The sequence below is a fragment of the Phyllobates terribilis genome, unplaced genomic scaffold (assembly GCF_046119375.1).
Source record: "Phyllobates terribilis strain yellow unplaced genomic scaffold, ASM4611937v1 Scaffold_1__5_contigs__length_1240528914, whole genome shotgun sequence".
Lineage (NCBI taxonomy): Eukaryota > Metazoa > Chordata > Amphibia > Anura > Dendrobatidae > Phyllobates > Phyllobates terribilis.
The window spans coordinates 42,270,711-42,287,729 of NW_027362761.1; the positions used below are offsets into that span (position 1 = coordinate 42,270,711).

At 42.1% G+C, this 17,019-nt stretch overlaps 1 protein-coding gene across 1 annotated transcript in view; it reads right to left on the reverse strand.

The window, feature by feature from the left end:
• DDA1 (DET1 and DDB1 associated 1) overlaps positions 1-9,750 on the reverse strand; it is a 45,081-nt gene extending 35,331 nt beyond the window's left edge. Inside the window, exons 1-2 of the mRNA XM_073661112.1 lie at positions 9,640-9,750; positions 8,409-8,489 (exon numbers count right to left, since the gene is read on the reverse strand). Coding sequence (XP_073517213.1) covers positions 8,409-8,489; positions 9,640-9,645 — 87 coding nt within the window. The 5' untranslated portion in view covers positions 9,646-9,750. The remainder of the gene's footprint in view (positions 1-8,408; positions 8,490-9,639) is intronic.
• Between the last annotated feature and the right edge of the window lie 7,269 nt (positions 9,751-17,019).

Consider the following 17,019-nt stretch of genomic DNA (forward strand, 5'->3'; position numbering starts at 1 on the left):
TCTGTGCAGTCTCCAAGGGTAAACATGCAAAAGGAGGTGTGATATCGTCATCAGGGTCACATGATCACAATCCACAGGTCATTTTGCCAGCCTAAGGGTGCAGTCTAAATAAGAACTCGACTACATTACACAGCATATGGCTATGTGCCCACGATGCAGAAATGCTCCGGATTTTTTCCTGAGTGTTTCTGCATCTCCCTGGCAGAAAAAACGCATGCGGATTGTACATGCGTTTTTCCTGCCAGGGACATGCGGATGTGAAGTGTTCTTCACTTGCATTTCCGCATGCGGGTTGTCAAGCGATTTTAGCATCACTTGGAAAGTGCTTGTCAACTTGGTCACACTATATAAATCCATGCAAACAGAATGGATTTATATAGTGTGACCCGAGGGAATGTCAAAAAATAAAAAAGAAATCTATACTTACCTTCCGATGGCCCCTGGGTGTCTTGTTTCCCTCTGTCTCGGCTGCGGTATTTTTTATTTTATTCTTTTTTTACAGTTTTCTATGGTACCCAGGTCCGGAGGAGAGTCTCCTCTCCTCCACACCCGGGTACCATCCGCACATGAGAACGCATGGAATGCACATCTACATATACAGTGATGCTGAATCCATGAAATCTAATGCAAGTCAATGGCGGCGAAAACGCAGCACTTCCGCAAAATAATTGGTAGTGCTGCGTTTTTTTCTGCAATGATAATCCGCAGCGGAAATCTCCGCAGCATGTGCACAGCACATGCGGATCATTGGGGAACAAGGCAAGCCTTCTACCATGCGTATTTTAAGCGTTTCTGCAGCGTTTTTGCCACTGCGGAAACGCTTAAAAAACGCATGGTGGGCACACAGCCTAAGAATTGTGTAGCTATTAACCCCTTCACCTCTGGGCTATTTTCCGTTTTTCCTCAACTCTTCCAAGAGGCATAACGTTTTTTTATTTTACCATCAATATATCCGTATGAGGGCTTGTTTTTTGCAGGGCGAGTTGTACTTTTGAATAACACCATTCATCCTACCATATAGTGTACTGGAAAACAGTAAAGACCTTTCAAGTGCTGTGGAATTGCAGAAAAAAAATTAAATTCCACAATGGTTTTTTATTTACCATGTTCACTATATGGTAAAACTGACCTGGCAATATGATTCTACAGGTCAGTATGAGTACGCGGGTACCAAATATGTACGTTTTATTTTTTATTTAAGCAGCGAAAAAAAATCTGAAATTTGTAAGAAAAAAAAAAAAAGTGTGTGTTTGTCACCATTTTCTGAGACATGTAACATTTTCATTTTTCGGGATCTGGGGCCGGGTGAGGGCTTATTTTTTGCGCGCTGAGCTGACGTTTTTATTGATTCCATTTCGGGGTAGATATGATGTTTTAATCGCCTGTTACGGCAATGTTGCAGCAACCAAAAAACTTAATTCTGGCGGTTTCATTTTTTTTCTCGTTACGCCGTTTACCGATCTGATCAATTTACTTTATAGTTTGATAGATCGGACATTTCTGAATGCAGTGATACCAAATGTGTGCATTTTTAATGTTTTTTTTTTTATTGGGGCAATAAGGGGGGGGGGGGTCACTTGTACTTATGTTTTTTTTTAAAAAAAAACTTTTTTTCACTTATTTTATTTAATAGGCTCATTGTTGGTGTTCCTATAAAAATAAATAGGGTCAACGGGATGGAAGTGGGGTTGTGAAGGGGGCACAATATGCAGAGGGCAGGGCCTGGGGGGATATTTTGTGCAGGTAGCACAGTGAGGGGCAATTATTAAATTCAGGGGGGGCAGCATGGGAGATACTTTTATTTTTAAGGGCACCATGTCGGGAAGTGCTGCTGAAGATGGAGAAGAGGGAAGTCTGGAGAGATTAGTGCTGTGCATAAAATCTTATGACGTCTGTAGTATGACAAAATGGATCGTCTTCAATCAGAGAATATGTCATCTATAAAGTACCTGGATGTAAAGGTTTATTTGTGATCCTGCAGTACTGTGGTTCATGTATGGTCCGCAGGTTGATGACGCCTGGTAACTGCCAGCATTTTCTTACCATTGTTAAGGACATAATGGGAGTTGCAGTTTCATGTGATACAAGTGTATATGGGACGGACCTGACACTGCAACTGATCTCTGTACCAAGCTTGGTGATGCATTCCTGTACTGACAGTGGTTCTGATCATGTAGCAATCCATAAGTCTATGACCTTCTGCTCCAAAGCTCTAAGTTTAGGTGTGTTATGCAGACATAATAAACACATGGTAAATCTTATTTATTATGCTTTTTGTGGGGGTATGACTAACTGGTTTAAAGGTGTAAAAATTCTGAAAATGTAAAGTTTTTCAAAATTTGTCAAATTTCAGATCGTTTTATACAAAACACGAATTTAAATTAACCACTGTAATTAAATGTTTAAAAAAATAAATAAATCTCAGAATCATTGTTGAAACAAGTCATAGTTATTACCACAAAGTGATAGATCGGATTTGAAAAATGAAACTTGTTAGGAACGTGTCATGAAGTTTTAAAGGGAATGTGTAGTAAAAGGTGTTAAAAAGTTTATTTATAAATGTATAAACTTAAAGTGTAATTTTTAATTCAAAGTATGACACGCACACCAAGCTCAGCATACAGAGGTAATACAAGACTGCAATCAGTGTTCAACTCTATCTCCTAGGCTGTGGCCACAGCAGCGGTAAAACTGGTGTGCTCAGTTCAGAACTTAGGTGGAACTACTGGACTACAATTTCCCTGTCCGTAATTACTGTGATCTGAGCAGAGCCATGTCATTGCAGCTGCAGTGCTAAGATCACAGTAATTACCAGTGAGCACTCATCAGGTCCAGGCATCAGTGCTGCAAGCGAGACTTCGTCCAGTAATTACTGTGAATTGAGTGGAGCAATTTTATAGTTGGGGCTGCTCTGCCCAGATCACAGTATCGGTGAGTGTTCACGAGGTCTTAGCACTAGGGATGCGGAAGTGACTTTAGCCAGCAATCAGTGCACGTTACAGGATGAAATAACCACTGCAGCACTCTTTCCCAGACCAGTGATTTCCACTGGGTAATTACTGTGATCTGTGTACTGCAGCCGTTATGATATGACATATCTGCTCAGATCACAGTTATTGTCCACTGAGCTGTATATCTAATCCAGTCATGTGTGACACTGTCCACTGAGCTGTGTACCTAATTACACAATGTGTGGTACTGTTGACTGAGCTGGGCATTTAATTATACAATGCTTGACACTGTCAGCTAAGCATCTATTCCTACGACATGCATCTGCTGCACTTTGCAGTTACTGTGTTGTAAGCACTACAGCTAGTGATATGAAAAGCTGTGGAGTCGGTAAAAAATGGACCGACTCCTAAAATATATAATAAATTGGGTACAGTAATTCAATGCAGTTTGTGGGGAATTTTTTCCTAAGAATTTGGGAAAGTTATGAAATGTCCTATAAATGTCTGTTCTGTTCCTGATCTCGGCTTTTAGTTGAGATGAATCTGTGCTGCACTTTATGTACACGCTCAGTAGTGAGGCATTGAGATGAATCTGTGCTGCACTTTATGTACATGTTCAGTAGTGAGGCAGTGAGATGAATCTGTGCTGCACTTTATGTACATGTTCAGTAGTGAGGCAGTGAGATGAATCTGTGCTGCACTTTATGTACACGCTCAGTAGTGAGATGAATCTGTGCTGCACTTTATGTACACGCTCAGTAGTGAGGCAGTGAGATGAATCTGTGCTGCACTTTATGTACACGCTCAGTAGTGAGGCAGTGAGATGAATCTGTGCTGCACTTTATGTACATGTTCAGTAGTGAGGCAGTGAGATGAATCTGTGCTGCACTTTATGTACACGCTCAGTAGTGAGGCAGTGAGATGAATCTGTGCTGCACTTTATGTACACGCTCAGTAGTGAGGCAGTGAGATGAATCTGTGCTGCACTTTATGTACACGCTCAGTAGTGAGGCAGTGAGATGAATCTGTGCTGCACTTTATGTACACGCTCAGTAGTGAGATGAATCTGTGCTGCACTTTATGTACACGCTCAGTAGTGAGGCAGTGAGATGAATCTGTGCTGCACTTTATGTACACGCTCAGTAGTGAGATGAATCTGTGCTGCACTTTATGTACACGCTCAGTAGTGAGGCAGTGAGATGAATCTGTGCTGCACTTTATGTACACGCTCAGTAGTGAGATGAATCTGTGCTGCACTTTATGTACATGCTCAGTAGTGAGGCAGTGAGATGAATCTGTGCTGCACTTTATGTACACGCTCAGTAGTGAGATGAATCTGTGCTGCACTTTATGTACATGCTCAGTAGTGAGATGAATATGTGCTGCACTTTATGTACATGCTCAGTAGTGAGATGAATCTGTGCTGCACTTTATGTACATGCTCAGTAGTGAGGCAGTGAGATGAATCTGTGCTGCACTTTATGTACATGCTCAGTAGTGAGATGAATCTGTGCTGCACTTTATGTACATGCTCAGTAGTGAGATGAATCTGTGCTGCACTTTATGTACATGCTCAGTAGTGAGGCAGTGAGATGAATCTGTGCTGCACTTTATGTACACGCTCAGTAGTGAGGCAGTGAGATGAATCTGTGCTGCACTTTATGTACACGCTCAGTAGTGAGGCAGTGAGATGAATCTGTGCTGCACTTTATGTACACGCTCAGTAGTGAGGCAGTGAGATGAATCTGTGCTGCACTTTATGTACACGCTCAGTAGTGAGGCAGTGAGATGAATATGTGCTGCACTTTATGTACATGCTCAGTAGTGAGATGAATATGTGCTGCACTTTATGTACATGCTCAGTAGTGAGGCAGTGAGATGAATCTGTGCTGCACTTTATGTACACGCTCAGTAGTGAGGCCGTGAGATGAATCTGTGCTGCACTTTATGTACATGCTCAGTAGTGAGGCAGGGCTGTGGAGTCAGAGTCAGGGAAATGTAGAAGTTGGAGGTTTGGCTTACCGACTCCACTGGTGATATGACTGCTCAGATTTCAGTAAAGAAGAAGGTTAGAAACCTGCAATATCCTGCAGCTTTTTAGAGCATTGTAAGGCTGACTAACTGCCCCCTCATTAATAACTCTTATTTCCACTGCAGTTGAAGAGTCTAGTATCTTTTGCAGCTTTCCCAGGAACAGAGACAAGAAGTGTGTGTGTGTGTGTGTGTGTGTGTGTGTGTGTGTGTGTGTGTGTGTGTGTGTGTGTGTGTGTGTGTTACAGACCAAAAGTTTGGACACACCTCATTTAAAGATTTATTATGTATTTCCATGACTATGAAAATTGTACATTCACACTGAAGGCATCAAAACTATGAATTAACACATGTGGAATTATATACTTAACAAAAAAGTGTGAAACAACTGAAAATATGTCTTATATTCTAGGTTCTTCAAAGTAGCCAACTTTTGCTTTGATGACTGCTTTGCACACTCTTGGCATTCTCTTGATGAGCTTCAAGAGGTAGTCACCGGAAATGGTCTTCCAACAATCTTGAAGGAGTTCCCAGAGATGCTTAGCACTTGTTGGCCCTTTTGCCTTCACTCTGCGGTCCAGCTCACCCCAAACCATCTCGATTGGGTTCAGGTCTGGTGACTGTGGAGGCCAGGTCATCTGGCGTAGCACCCCATCACTCTCCTTCTTGGTCAAATAGCCCTTACACAGCCTGGAGGTGTGTTTGGGGTCATTGTCCTGTTGAAAAATAAATGATGGTCCAACTAGACGCAAGCCGGATGGAATAGCATGCCGCTGCAAGATGCTGTGGTAGCTATGCTGGTTCAGTATGCCTTCAATTTTGAATAAATCCCCAACAGTGTCACCAGCAAACCACCCCCACACCATCACACCTCCTCCTCCATGCTTCACGGTTGAAACCAGGCATGTAGAGTCCATCCGTTCACCTTTTCTGCGTCTCACAAAGACACGGTAGTTGGAACCAAAGATCTCAAATTTGGACTCATCAGACCAACGCACAGATTTCCACTGGTCTAATGTCCATTCCTTGTGTTCTTTAGCCCAAACAAGTCTCTTCTGCTTGTTGCCTGTCCTTAGCAGTGGTTTCCTAGCAGCTATTTTACCATGAAGACCTGCTGCACAAAGTCTCCTCTTAACAGTTGTTGAAGAGATGTGTCTGCTGCTAGAACTCTGTGTGGCATTGACCTGGTCTCTAATCTGAGCTGCTGTTAACCTACGATTTCTGAGACTGGTGACTCGGATAAACTTATCCTCAGAAGCAGAGGTGACTCTTGGTCTTCCTTTCCTGGGGCGGTCCTCATGTGAGCCAGTTTCTTTGTAGCGCTTGATGGTTTTTGCAACTGCACTTGGGGACACTTTCACAGTTTGCCCAATTTTTCGGACTGACTGACCTTCATTTCTTAAAGTAATGATGGCCACTCATTTTTGTTTACTTAGCTGCTTTTTTCTTGCCATAATGCAAATTCTAACAGTCTATTCAGTAGGACTATCAGCTGTGTATCCACCAGACTTCTGCACAACACAACTGATGGTCCCAACCCCATTTATAAGGCAAGAAATCCCACTTATTAAACCTGACAGGGCACACCTGTGAAGTGAAAACCATTTCCGGTGACTACCTCTTGAAACTCATCAAGAGAATGCCAAGAGTGTGCAAAGCAGTCATCAAAGCAAAAGGTGGCTACTTTGAAGAACCTAGAATATAAGACATATTTTCAGTTGTTTCACACTTTTTTGTTAAGTATATAATTCCACATGTGTTAATTCATAGTTTTGATGCCTTCAGTGTGAATGTACAATTTTCATAGTCATGAAAATACAGAAAAATCTTTAAGTGAGAAGGTGTGTGTATATATATATAGATAGATAGATAGATAGATAGATAGATAGATAGATAGATAGATAGAGAGAGAGAGAGAGAGAGAGAGAGAGAATCTGAGAGAGAGAGAGAGAATGAATCTTCGCACGCGTAAAAGCCCGGTCAAAATATATGGGAAATGTCAAACCGAAAAATAATCAGGATTGATTTTTTTTTTGATCACCACACCTCCCCTAAAAATTTAAATAAAAAGCAATCAACACATTGTACGTATGTAACCTCAAACATTGGTTCTCCACACAAAAAAAAAGCCCTCACAGAAAAATAGACAAAATTAAAACATTACTACAGGTCTCTAAAAAAATTTAAAAAAAAAATGGTGAAACATACCAAACTTTTGGGAAAAAAAAACTAAAGAAAAACCAGACATCGCTGATATCATACTGACCTAGTTTTACCAGATCATTTTTTTTTCATACAATGAATGCCACAAAATCTAACCCCTCCCAAAAAAGTAATGGAGGAATTGCATCTGCTCATTTATATTGCACCCGCGCCATTTCAGTTTTTGCCTCAGCAGGAAAGCCAGAATCGGAGCAGCCAGTGGTCTTCTGTGACACTGTCCACATCTATCACATTGCAGTCATAAAACGCCTCCGCACTGTGATCCTAAACTTCATCCTCCCTTAAGCTTTTGTAAATGCTCAGAAGGGAAGGAGCGACATCACACATTTACCGCAGTCATCAAGAGACCTAGCTGTACACTAAGTTTTCATGACAAGAATTAGCAGCTGCTCCCTCTAGTGATCAAAAGTGGAAAATACCAAAGCTTGAAATAATTTTTCAGATTTGATACCATTAAAAAAATCTAAAAAAAAAAGTTAAAACCATTAATAGTTTAATTTTTTTTTCAATTCCTTTTTTTTTTTATGACACATTTTCTATAACAATGCTGCATCAGCCTCTGGCCTCAGCCAGACCAACGTTATGCTATGGGGCCGTGCACATGTCAGATTTTTTACCCCAGACACAGGCGGTCTGGGTTGGGGGTTGAATCGCACCATGCATTAGTTTGCTCCAATACTTGGACTGCACTTTTCCATGCAAGTAAATGAGTCCTTGGTAAATATCGGACTGCACTCTGATGACATCTGTGTGCAGTGTGATTTCCACGGACTTACAGAATGGAGAAGATGGAGACAGCGCCCCCCCCTTCCCCACCTTGTCCTGATCTGAGAGAATCGATCACATACTGAGTCTGATCAGCATATCGGACCAGATTCTCTAAGAGGATAGAAAATATGCTTGTGTGACCCTAGCCTTAGGCTGAGAGCACTTATCACACAGCAAGTCCCTCTACTCCTCCTTCTATGCGCATGCTATGACATCAATCACAGAGCTGTGGACTAAGCTCAACAATACAGTGCAAGTACCCTATTAGAGGGGTAAGTCCTAATATCAAGCTCTCTTTAACCTAGTAGAAATAAAGCACACACATACTAAATAAATCACAATATTGTGTCCGCGAGTCAGATAATACATTATAAAACCCCAAACTAAACAGTAGTACAACCATGAGCATCACGTGTACTTCGCAAAGTGACTTACTGAGGCTTTACACACAGAATCTGCATGAAATCTGCTAAAGTTGCTCTCATTGTACACGGGTAGGCCTTTTAAAAAGTCCGCCTGAAAGCAAGAAAAGAAGAAAGTGCATCTTACAAATCAAGGCACATAACAAGGGCCATGGTCCAGTATTTGGTGGTTAGCGATGTAATAAAGAGGTCATCAGTGGGGTACCGGGGATTCAGTGCTTCACATGGGACGCAAGCATCGTATTTCATGGTGTGGAGCACATTTATCACACAAATGAAGGCTAGGAGAAATTTGTCTGCATTTTTGCATTCCATTTCTTTGCTCAGCGTAGCTGTACAAGCTTCACTTAACATAGGTGCCATTTTGGGTCTATAAGGTTGATGTTTACTTCGGCAAACATTCAGGAAGGCGGCAATTGTGCAGCAGTTCTTATAGTGTACACTGATCCTCAAACACTCAATCAAATTTCACTATTTTTTTTTCCATTATTGTATAGTTTATTGTACAGCTGCATGTGTGGGCCTTATATTACTTTCTCAAATCCCATAGAAGGATTTTTAATTTCTAACAGCACAGACCAATGTGCCAGTTATCGGCATGGCCTGACAGCTGTCAGTGTAGTAAGTATTGGTCAGACAAGTCTTTGATCCGGCCATACTAGTATGGATCTCCATCATGGGATCGATCTCCTGGGGCATTCTGCATTGGGTATTACAGCAGCTGCATGGTTAGCGCATACATTATAGGGAAGAACTGATCCCTGCCCTACAGATCTATCATTCCCACAGGTGTCCTAACAGCGTATGTTATGCATCAGAGAAGGGCGGAAAGGACCAGTCAGTACAGGTGCCCCAGCCTCACGTCCAGTGCACACCAACTGGGGTCTACGAGCTGGTGACACCCTAGAAGGCGGTAACAAGGTTGTCACCCAGTTTTCCCAGTCACCTGCATGGCAACCCTTTCATGTACTCCTGTAGGAGGGGACAGCCATATTGCCTAGACCACAACCTTCCCAGAGAGGAATGGCTGACCGACAGCACAAGAGCTGACACCGCGAGGAATAGTGCAGCCCATGGGAACAGAAGAGCAGCAGGTCAGAGGCCTCTCAGCATGCACACGGCTGGATACACCCTGCAGCCAGTCCCACAGCCTCCCACCCCACAACCCTGCGTGGCTGTGCAAGCACTATGCCAGCCCCCTCCCTACTAGCATCTCCTGTGGCCACAGCCAGACATATACACACCATCATCAGCCAGCTCCAGCCTCGCCTGCTCACACAAACCACCGCGAGAGCGTCTCCCAGAAGCCACGCCTCTCATTGGCCGCCACGCCAGTTATGCCTTCAGTACTGCACATCTATTGGCTGTTTACCACGTCAGTCCTCACACTTGTATTTCAATTGGCTTTTCAGCTTGCCAGTCAGTGACGTCACCAGTACTATCATGGTAGGATGCACGGGAAAGGCATGTGTTTTTGTCGGTGAAGCTGCCATTGGCTTACGGTCTATCGCAAGGCATCATGGGAATTGAAGTTTTGCAAGCGTTGGTGTCTGTGACGCCTTTCTTATAAAGTTATCTGCTAGTCGTCACCCTCGTATGTGTCGGTGCTGCCGGCGTGAGGGCTTACGTCTGTGCTCAGGCGAACTGCACGTTAGAAGTCAATGGCTATCGTGATAAAGATGGAAGAACAACACTTTGATCTGGTTAACCCATTAATGACTGGAATGATGCAGACTCCCCGTAGAGAAGGCAGAGCTGGTTTATTAGGCCACGTCCCCACTATCAGTATTTGGTCAGTATTTTTTCTCAGGAGTGGGAGCCAAAACCAGGAGTGGGTGATAAATACAGAATTGGTGACTTGTTTCTATTATACCTTTTCTCTGATTGTTCCTCACCTGGTTTTGTCTTCCACTACTGAGAAAAAATACTGAGCGAATACTGATAGTGGGGCCGTAGCCTTACTGTTTATCTAGTATGGGAAGCCAAAACATTCCTTCCTCCCCCAGACCCAGCAGTCATGTCCCCTGGGAGGGCGCAGACCTCCAACAGCTCCACTGTTGGAAGCAAGAGACTGAATTTGACAGCAACTGGGTCTAATATGGTGGCCCCAGTTATAGGGGAAATGGACAAATATAAAAATGCATTTAAATATGGTCTTTAATGACTATGTGTGACAAGAATAAAGAAAAAGCAGGAAAACAAGGAAAAAGTGCCTCTTCCAAAACACTTGTTGAAAATCTAAAAGAAATAGTTACAGAAGGGAACACAATGTAAGGGGCTAGAAAAATACACTTCTGGCCTTTTTAGTGAACGATGTTCGCCATGCAGAATAAGTAATATCACCTTGTTATGGTAAATATTTATACTTTGTTTCATTATTTAGACAGTTCACATATCTTTGATCATTTTGTATTTTAGTATTAGCTTTATAAGTGTTATTCATAAAAGCGATAACACAGGGCGTTGTCTCTGATATAGAGATGTCTTTGTATTAAGTTTCTTTATTACAGAAGGCATAGAAAGCTGGGTAGAACCAGTTTTCAAGGAATTTAAGTTTCCATGATTTATGAATTTGTTATTCCCAAATTACATAGTTTCTACGTTAGGAAATGTAAAGCCTGTAAAGACATTCCCTGTTACCTCATCTCTTTGCTTGTAATAAAGATACAGTTATATGAAAAAGTTTGGGCACCCCTATTAATCTTAAGCTTAATGTTTTATAAAAATTGGTGTTTTTGCAACAGCTATTTCAGTTGGATATATGTAATAACTGTTGGACACAGTAATGTTTCTGCCTTGAAATGAGGTTTATTGTACTAACAGAAAATGTACAATCTGCATTCAAACAAAATTTGACAGGTGCATAAGTATGGGCACCCTTATCATTTTCTTGTTTTAAATACTCCTACCTACTTTTTACTGACTTACTAAAGCACTTTTTTTGGTTTTGTAACCTCATTGAGCTTTGAACTTCATAGCCAGGTGTATGCAATCATGAGAAAAGCTACTTAAAGTGGCCACTTGCAAGTTGTTCTCCTGTTTGAATCTCCCCTGAAGAGTGGCATCATGGGCTCCTGAAAACAACTATCAAATGATCTGAAAACAAAGATTATTCAACATAGTTGTTCAGGGGAAGGATACAAAAAGCTGTCTCAGAGATTTAGTATGTCAGTTTCCACTGTGAGGAACATAGTAAGGAAATGGAAGAACACAGGGCAGTTCTTGTTAAGACCAGAAGTGGCAGGCCAAGAAAAACATCAGAAAGGCAGAGAAGAAGAATGGTGAGATCAGTCAAGGACAATCCTCAGACCACCTCCAGAGAGCTGCAGCATCAACTTGCTGCAGATGGTGTGACTGTGCATCGGTCAACTATACAACGCACTTTGCACAAGGAGAAGCTGTATGGGAGAGTGATGCAAAAGAAGCCGTTTCTGCAAGCACGCCACAAACAGAGTCAGCTGAGGTATGCAAAAGCACATTTGGAGAAGCCAATTTCTTTTTGGAAGAAGGTCCTGTGGACTGATGAAACCAAGATTGAGTTGTTTGGTCATACAAAAAGACGTTATGCATGGCGGCAAAAAAACACAGCATTCCAAGAAAAACACTTGCTACCCACAGTAAAATTTGGTGGAGGTTCCATCATGCTTTGGGGCTGTGTGGCCAATGCCGGCACCGGGAATCTTGTTGAGGGACGCATGGATTCCACTCAGTATCAGCAGATTCTTGACAATAATGTTCAAGAATCAGTGACAAAGTTGAAGTTACGCAGGGGATGGATCTTTCAGCAAGACAATGATCCAAAACACCGCTCCAAATCTACTCAGGCATTCATGCAGAGGAACAATTACAATGTTCTGGAATGGCCATCCCAGTCCCCAGACCCGAATATCATTGAACATCTGTGGGATCATTTGAAGAGGGCTGTCCATGCTCGGCGACCATCAAACTTAACTGAAGAGAATGCCAAGAGTGTGCAAAGCAGTCAACAAAGCAAAAGGTGTCTACTTTGAAGAACCTAGAATATAAGACATATTTTCAGTTGTTTCACACTTTTTTGTTAAGTATATAATTCCACGTGTTAATTCATAGTTTTGATGCCTTCAGTGTGAATGTATAATTTTCATAGTCATTAACCCCTTAACAACATTAGACGTACTAATACGCGTCTGTGCCCTGGGACTTAAGAGCCAGACCCGTATTAGTACGCGATCGCGCGCGCACACAGGCTGTGCGGGCGCGATCGCCGCCGGGTGTCAGCTGATTGTCACAGCTGACACCCGGTACTATGTGCAGGGAGCGGTCACGCACCGCTCCCAGCACATTAACCCCCGCAATGCTGCGATCAAAGTCGATCGCAGCATTGCGGTGGCAAGGGGAGGTGATCGCAGATACTCACCTCCTCTTCCGGCCTCCAGCGCTGTCTGCCGTGGCTTCCAAGATGTTGCCATGACGACCCGATGTCGTCATGACAACATCCGGGACACCAGACAACAGGAAGATTGTTTGGACATGCGCAGTGCATCTCTGCATCTCCAAACTATCTTCTCCCTGTCCAGCGCTGACAGCCTGCATGGCACAGGGATGGTGCTGCATTCCTGTGCCATGAGGGCGATCAGAATAAAAAAAGTGAAAGTCCCAGAGTGGGACAGAGTAAAAAAGTGTAAAAACTGTCAGAAAGTGAAAAAATAAATAAAATAAAAATTGTAAAAATATTTAAATAAAAAAATAATCCACCAAAAATAAAAATATAATGTACCCATCAATAAATATTATTATAAAAAAAACAATAGAAGTGCACATATTTGGTATCGCCGCGTCCGGAACAACCTGACCTATAAAACTGTCCCACTAGTTAACCCCTTCAGTGAACCCCTTCAGTGAACACGGTAAAAAAACAAACAAAAAAAAAACGAAGCAAAAAACAATGCTTTATCATCATACTGCCAAACAAAAAATGGAATAACACGCGATCAAAAAGACGAATATAAATAAAAATGGTACCGCTGAAAACGTCATCTCGTCCCGCAAAAAACAAACTGCCATACAGCTCCATCAGCCGAAAAATAAAAAAGTTATAGCTCTCAGAATAAAGCTATGCTAAAAAATAATTTTTTCTATAAAATTGCTTTTATTATGTAAAAGTGCAAAACATAGAAAAACTATATGAATGTGGTACCGCTGTAAACGTACTGACCCGAAGAATAAAGCTGCCTTATCAATTTTACCACACGCGGAACAGAATAATAAAAAAAAAACACAATTCCTGAATTGCTGGTTTTTGTTTATTCTGCCTCCCAAAAATCGGAATAGAAAGCGATCAAAAAATGTCACGTGCCTGAAAATGGCACCAATAACAACGTCAACTCATCTCGCAAAAAAACAAGCCGTCACATGACTGTCTGCCAAAATCTGGAAAAATTATAGCTCTCAAAATATGACGATGCAAAAACTAGATTTTACAAAAAATGCGTCTTTTAGTGTGTGACAGCTGTCAGTCATAAAAACCCCATATGATTCTGGTATCACTGTAATCGCACCCACCCGAAGAATAAAGTCGTCTAATCACTTATACCGCACGAGGAACGGCGTAAAAAATAAACTCTCAGGTTAGGGTAGGGTTAGGGTTAGGGTTGTGATGGGGTTGTGATTTTTTTCAAAAGTAAGAAAAAAAGACGATATGGCGACTAGTGTTGAGCGCAAGTGCTCGCTACTTGAGTTTGCATCGGGTGCTCGGGTATGCATTGAGTATCGTGGGTATTTGAGTGACATGCTCGAGTCTCCGCCCCATATGCTTCGCGGCCAAAAAAACTTTGCGGGGATTGCCTGCCATGCACGAGCGATCCCCGCATGTTTTTTTTTGGGTGTCTAATAACCGTGAAACATGCGGGGCAGGGACTCGAGCATGTCACTCGAGCACACGCAGTACATGGTGCATACCTGAGTACCCGATGCAAACTCAAGTAGTGAGCACTTGCGCTCAAGACTAATGACAACTTATTCAATATGATGACCTAATGTTATCAAATTCTGTGTCGTACCTCTGGGTTCAAAATGTTCACTCTACACCTTAATAAAATCCTTGAGGGGTATAGTTTCCAAAATGGGGTCACTTGTAGGGGAGCTCCACTGTTTAGGCACATCAGGGGCTCTCCAAACGCGACATGGTGTCCGCTAACAAATTGAATGGAAAATCGGCTCAAATTGTTAGCGGACGCCATGTTGTGTTTGGAGAGCCCCTGCGTGCCTAAACATTGGAGCTCCCCCACAAGTGACCCCATTTTGGAAACTAGACCCCCCAAGGCACCTATCTAGATCCATAGTGAGCACTTGGAACCCCTAGGTGCTTCACAAATTGATTCGTAAAAATGGAAAAGTATTTTTTTTTCCACTTTTTCATTTTTACGAATCAATTTGTGATGCACCTGGGGGTTCCAACTGCTCACTATGCATCTAGATAGGTACCTTGGGGGGTCTAGTTTCCAAAATGGGGTCACTTGTGGGGGAGCTCCAATGTTTGGGCACACAGGGACTCTCCAAATGCAACATGGTGTCCGCTAACAAATTGAATGGAAAATCGGCTCAAATTGTTAGCGGACACCATGTTGCATTTGGAGAGCCCCTGTGTGCCCAAACATTGGAGCTCCCCCACAAGTGACCCCATTTTGGAAACTAGACCCCCCAAGGCACCTATCTAGATGCATAGTGAGCACTTGGAACCCCCAGGTGCTTCACAAATTGATTCGTAAAAATGAAAAAGTGAAAAAAAAACATTTTTTTCATTTTTATGAATCAATTTGTGAAGCACCTGGGGGTTCCAAATGCTCACTGTGCATCTAGATATGTGCCTTGGGGGGTCTAGTTTCCAAAATGGGGTCACTTGTGGGGGAGCTCCAATGTTTAGGCACATCAGGGGCTCTCCAAACGCAACATGGCATCCGCTAATTATTCAAGCAAATTTTACAATCAAAAAGTCAAATGGCGCTCCTTCCCTTCCGAGCCCTGCCGTGCGCCCAAAAAGTGTTTTTTCCCCACATATGGGGTATCTGCGTGCCCAGGGGAAATTGCACAACAAATTTTGGGGTCCATTTTTTCTTGTTACCACTGTGAAAATAAAAAAAATTGGGTCTAAAGTAACATTTTTGTGAAAAAAGTTAAATGTTCATTTTTTTCTTCTACATTCCAAAAATTCCTGTGAAGCACCTGAAGGGTTAATAAAGTTCTTGAATGTGGTTTTGAGCACCTTGAGGGGTGCAGTTTTTAGAATGGTGTCACTTTTGGGTATTTTCTGTCATATAGACCTCTCAAAGTGACTTCAAATGTGATGTGGTCCCTAAAAAAATGGTTTTGTAAATTTTGTTGGAAAAATGAGAAATCACTGGTCAACTTTTAACCCTTTTAGCTCCCTAACAAAAAAAAATTTTGGTTCCAAAATTGTGCTGATGTAAAGTAGACATGTGGGAAATGTTATTTATTAACTATTTTGTGTGACATATCTCTCTGATTTAAGGGCATAAAAATTCAAAGTTTGAAAATTGCAAAATTTTCAAAATTTTCGCCAAATTTCCATTTTTTTCACAAATAAACGCAAGTGATATCGAAGAAATTTTACCACAATCATGGAGTACAATATGTCATGAAAAAAACAATCTCAGAATCAGGGGGATCCGTTGAAGCGTTCCAGAGTAATTACCTCATAAAATGACAGTGGTCAGAATTGTAAAAATTGGCCGGGTCATTAACGTGCAAACCACCCTCGGGGGTTAAGGAGTTAAAAAAAACAGAAAAATCTTTAAATGAGAAAGTGTGTCCAAACTTTTGGTCTGTACTGTACATGTTGGTGTTGTGGGAAAGAAAGAAAAAAAAGGACTTTTTATAGCCAAATGTCCTACAAGATCAACAGCTACTATCCTGAACATTCTATAGGAAACTGGCAATCCAGATGTCTCCCTGTGTCCAGTTGTCACCCTTCAGGGACCCACACTCTCTGTCCCCTTTTCTCTGGGGTGGGACAGACTGTTACTTTCATGATAGATACTGGAGCAGCCAGTACAGTATTAATGCAAGAGAACAGATCAGAAGACACACTGTCCCCCCAATAAGTAACTTGTGAAGGGGTAGAGGGGCGAGCTACTAAATTACAAATGTCTCAGCCCCTCCGACTGAATTTGCAAGATTCAATTTCAATTGTGATCCAGGTTTTAGTTTCCCCTGATGTATCTTTTAATTTGTTAGGGACAGAAGTGTTGCAGCAAATTGGAGCTTGCATAGAATTCGCTCCAAATAGCCCCAAGATGACTACCTCCTTAGAAGAAGGCATTCTGTGTAGTCTCTTGTCCCTGACGCTTCCTACAGCCCTGGACAGCACACGCTCTGAACCCCATTCCCTAAATACTTGGTTCAAGAACATAACCAGCCAGCTGTGGGCATGTTACACACTTGATTTGGGAGAACTACCCATTCCCCGATGACAGTAAAACTTAAACCAAGTGTCCTTCCCCCTGTATAAAGTAGCACCCTATAAGTACTGTGGAGAATGAGGTGATACATGATAATGTCCCAGAGCTCCAGAGAGGAGGTCCTATTGTCCCTATAACCTCCCCATTTAATTTTCCCCCATATAACTA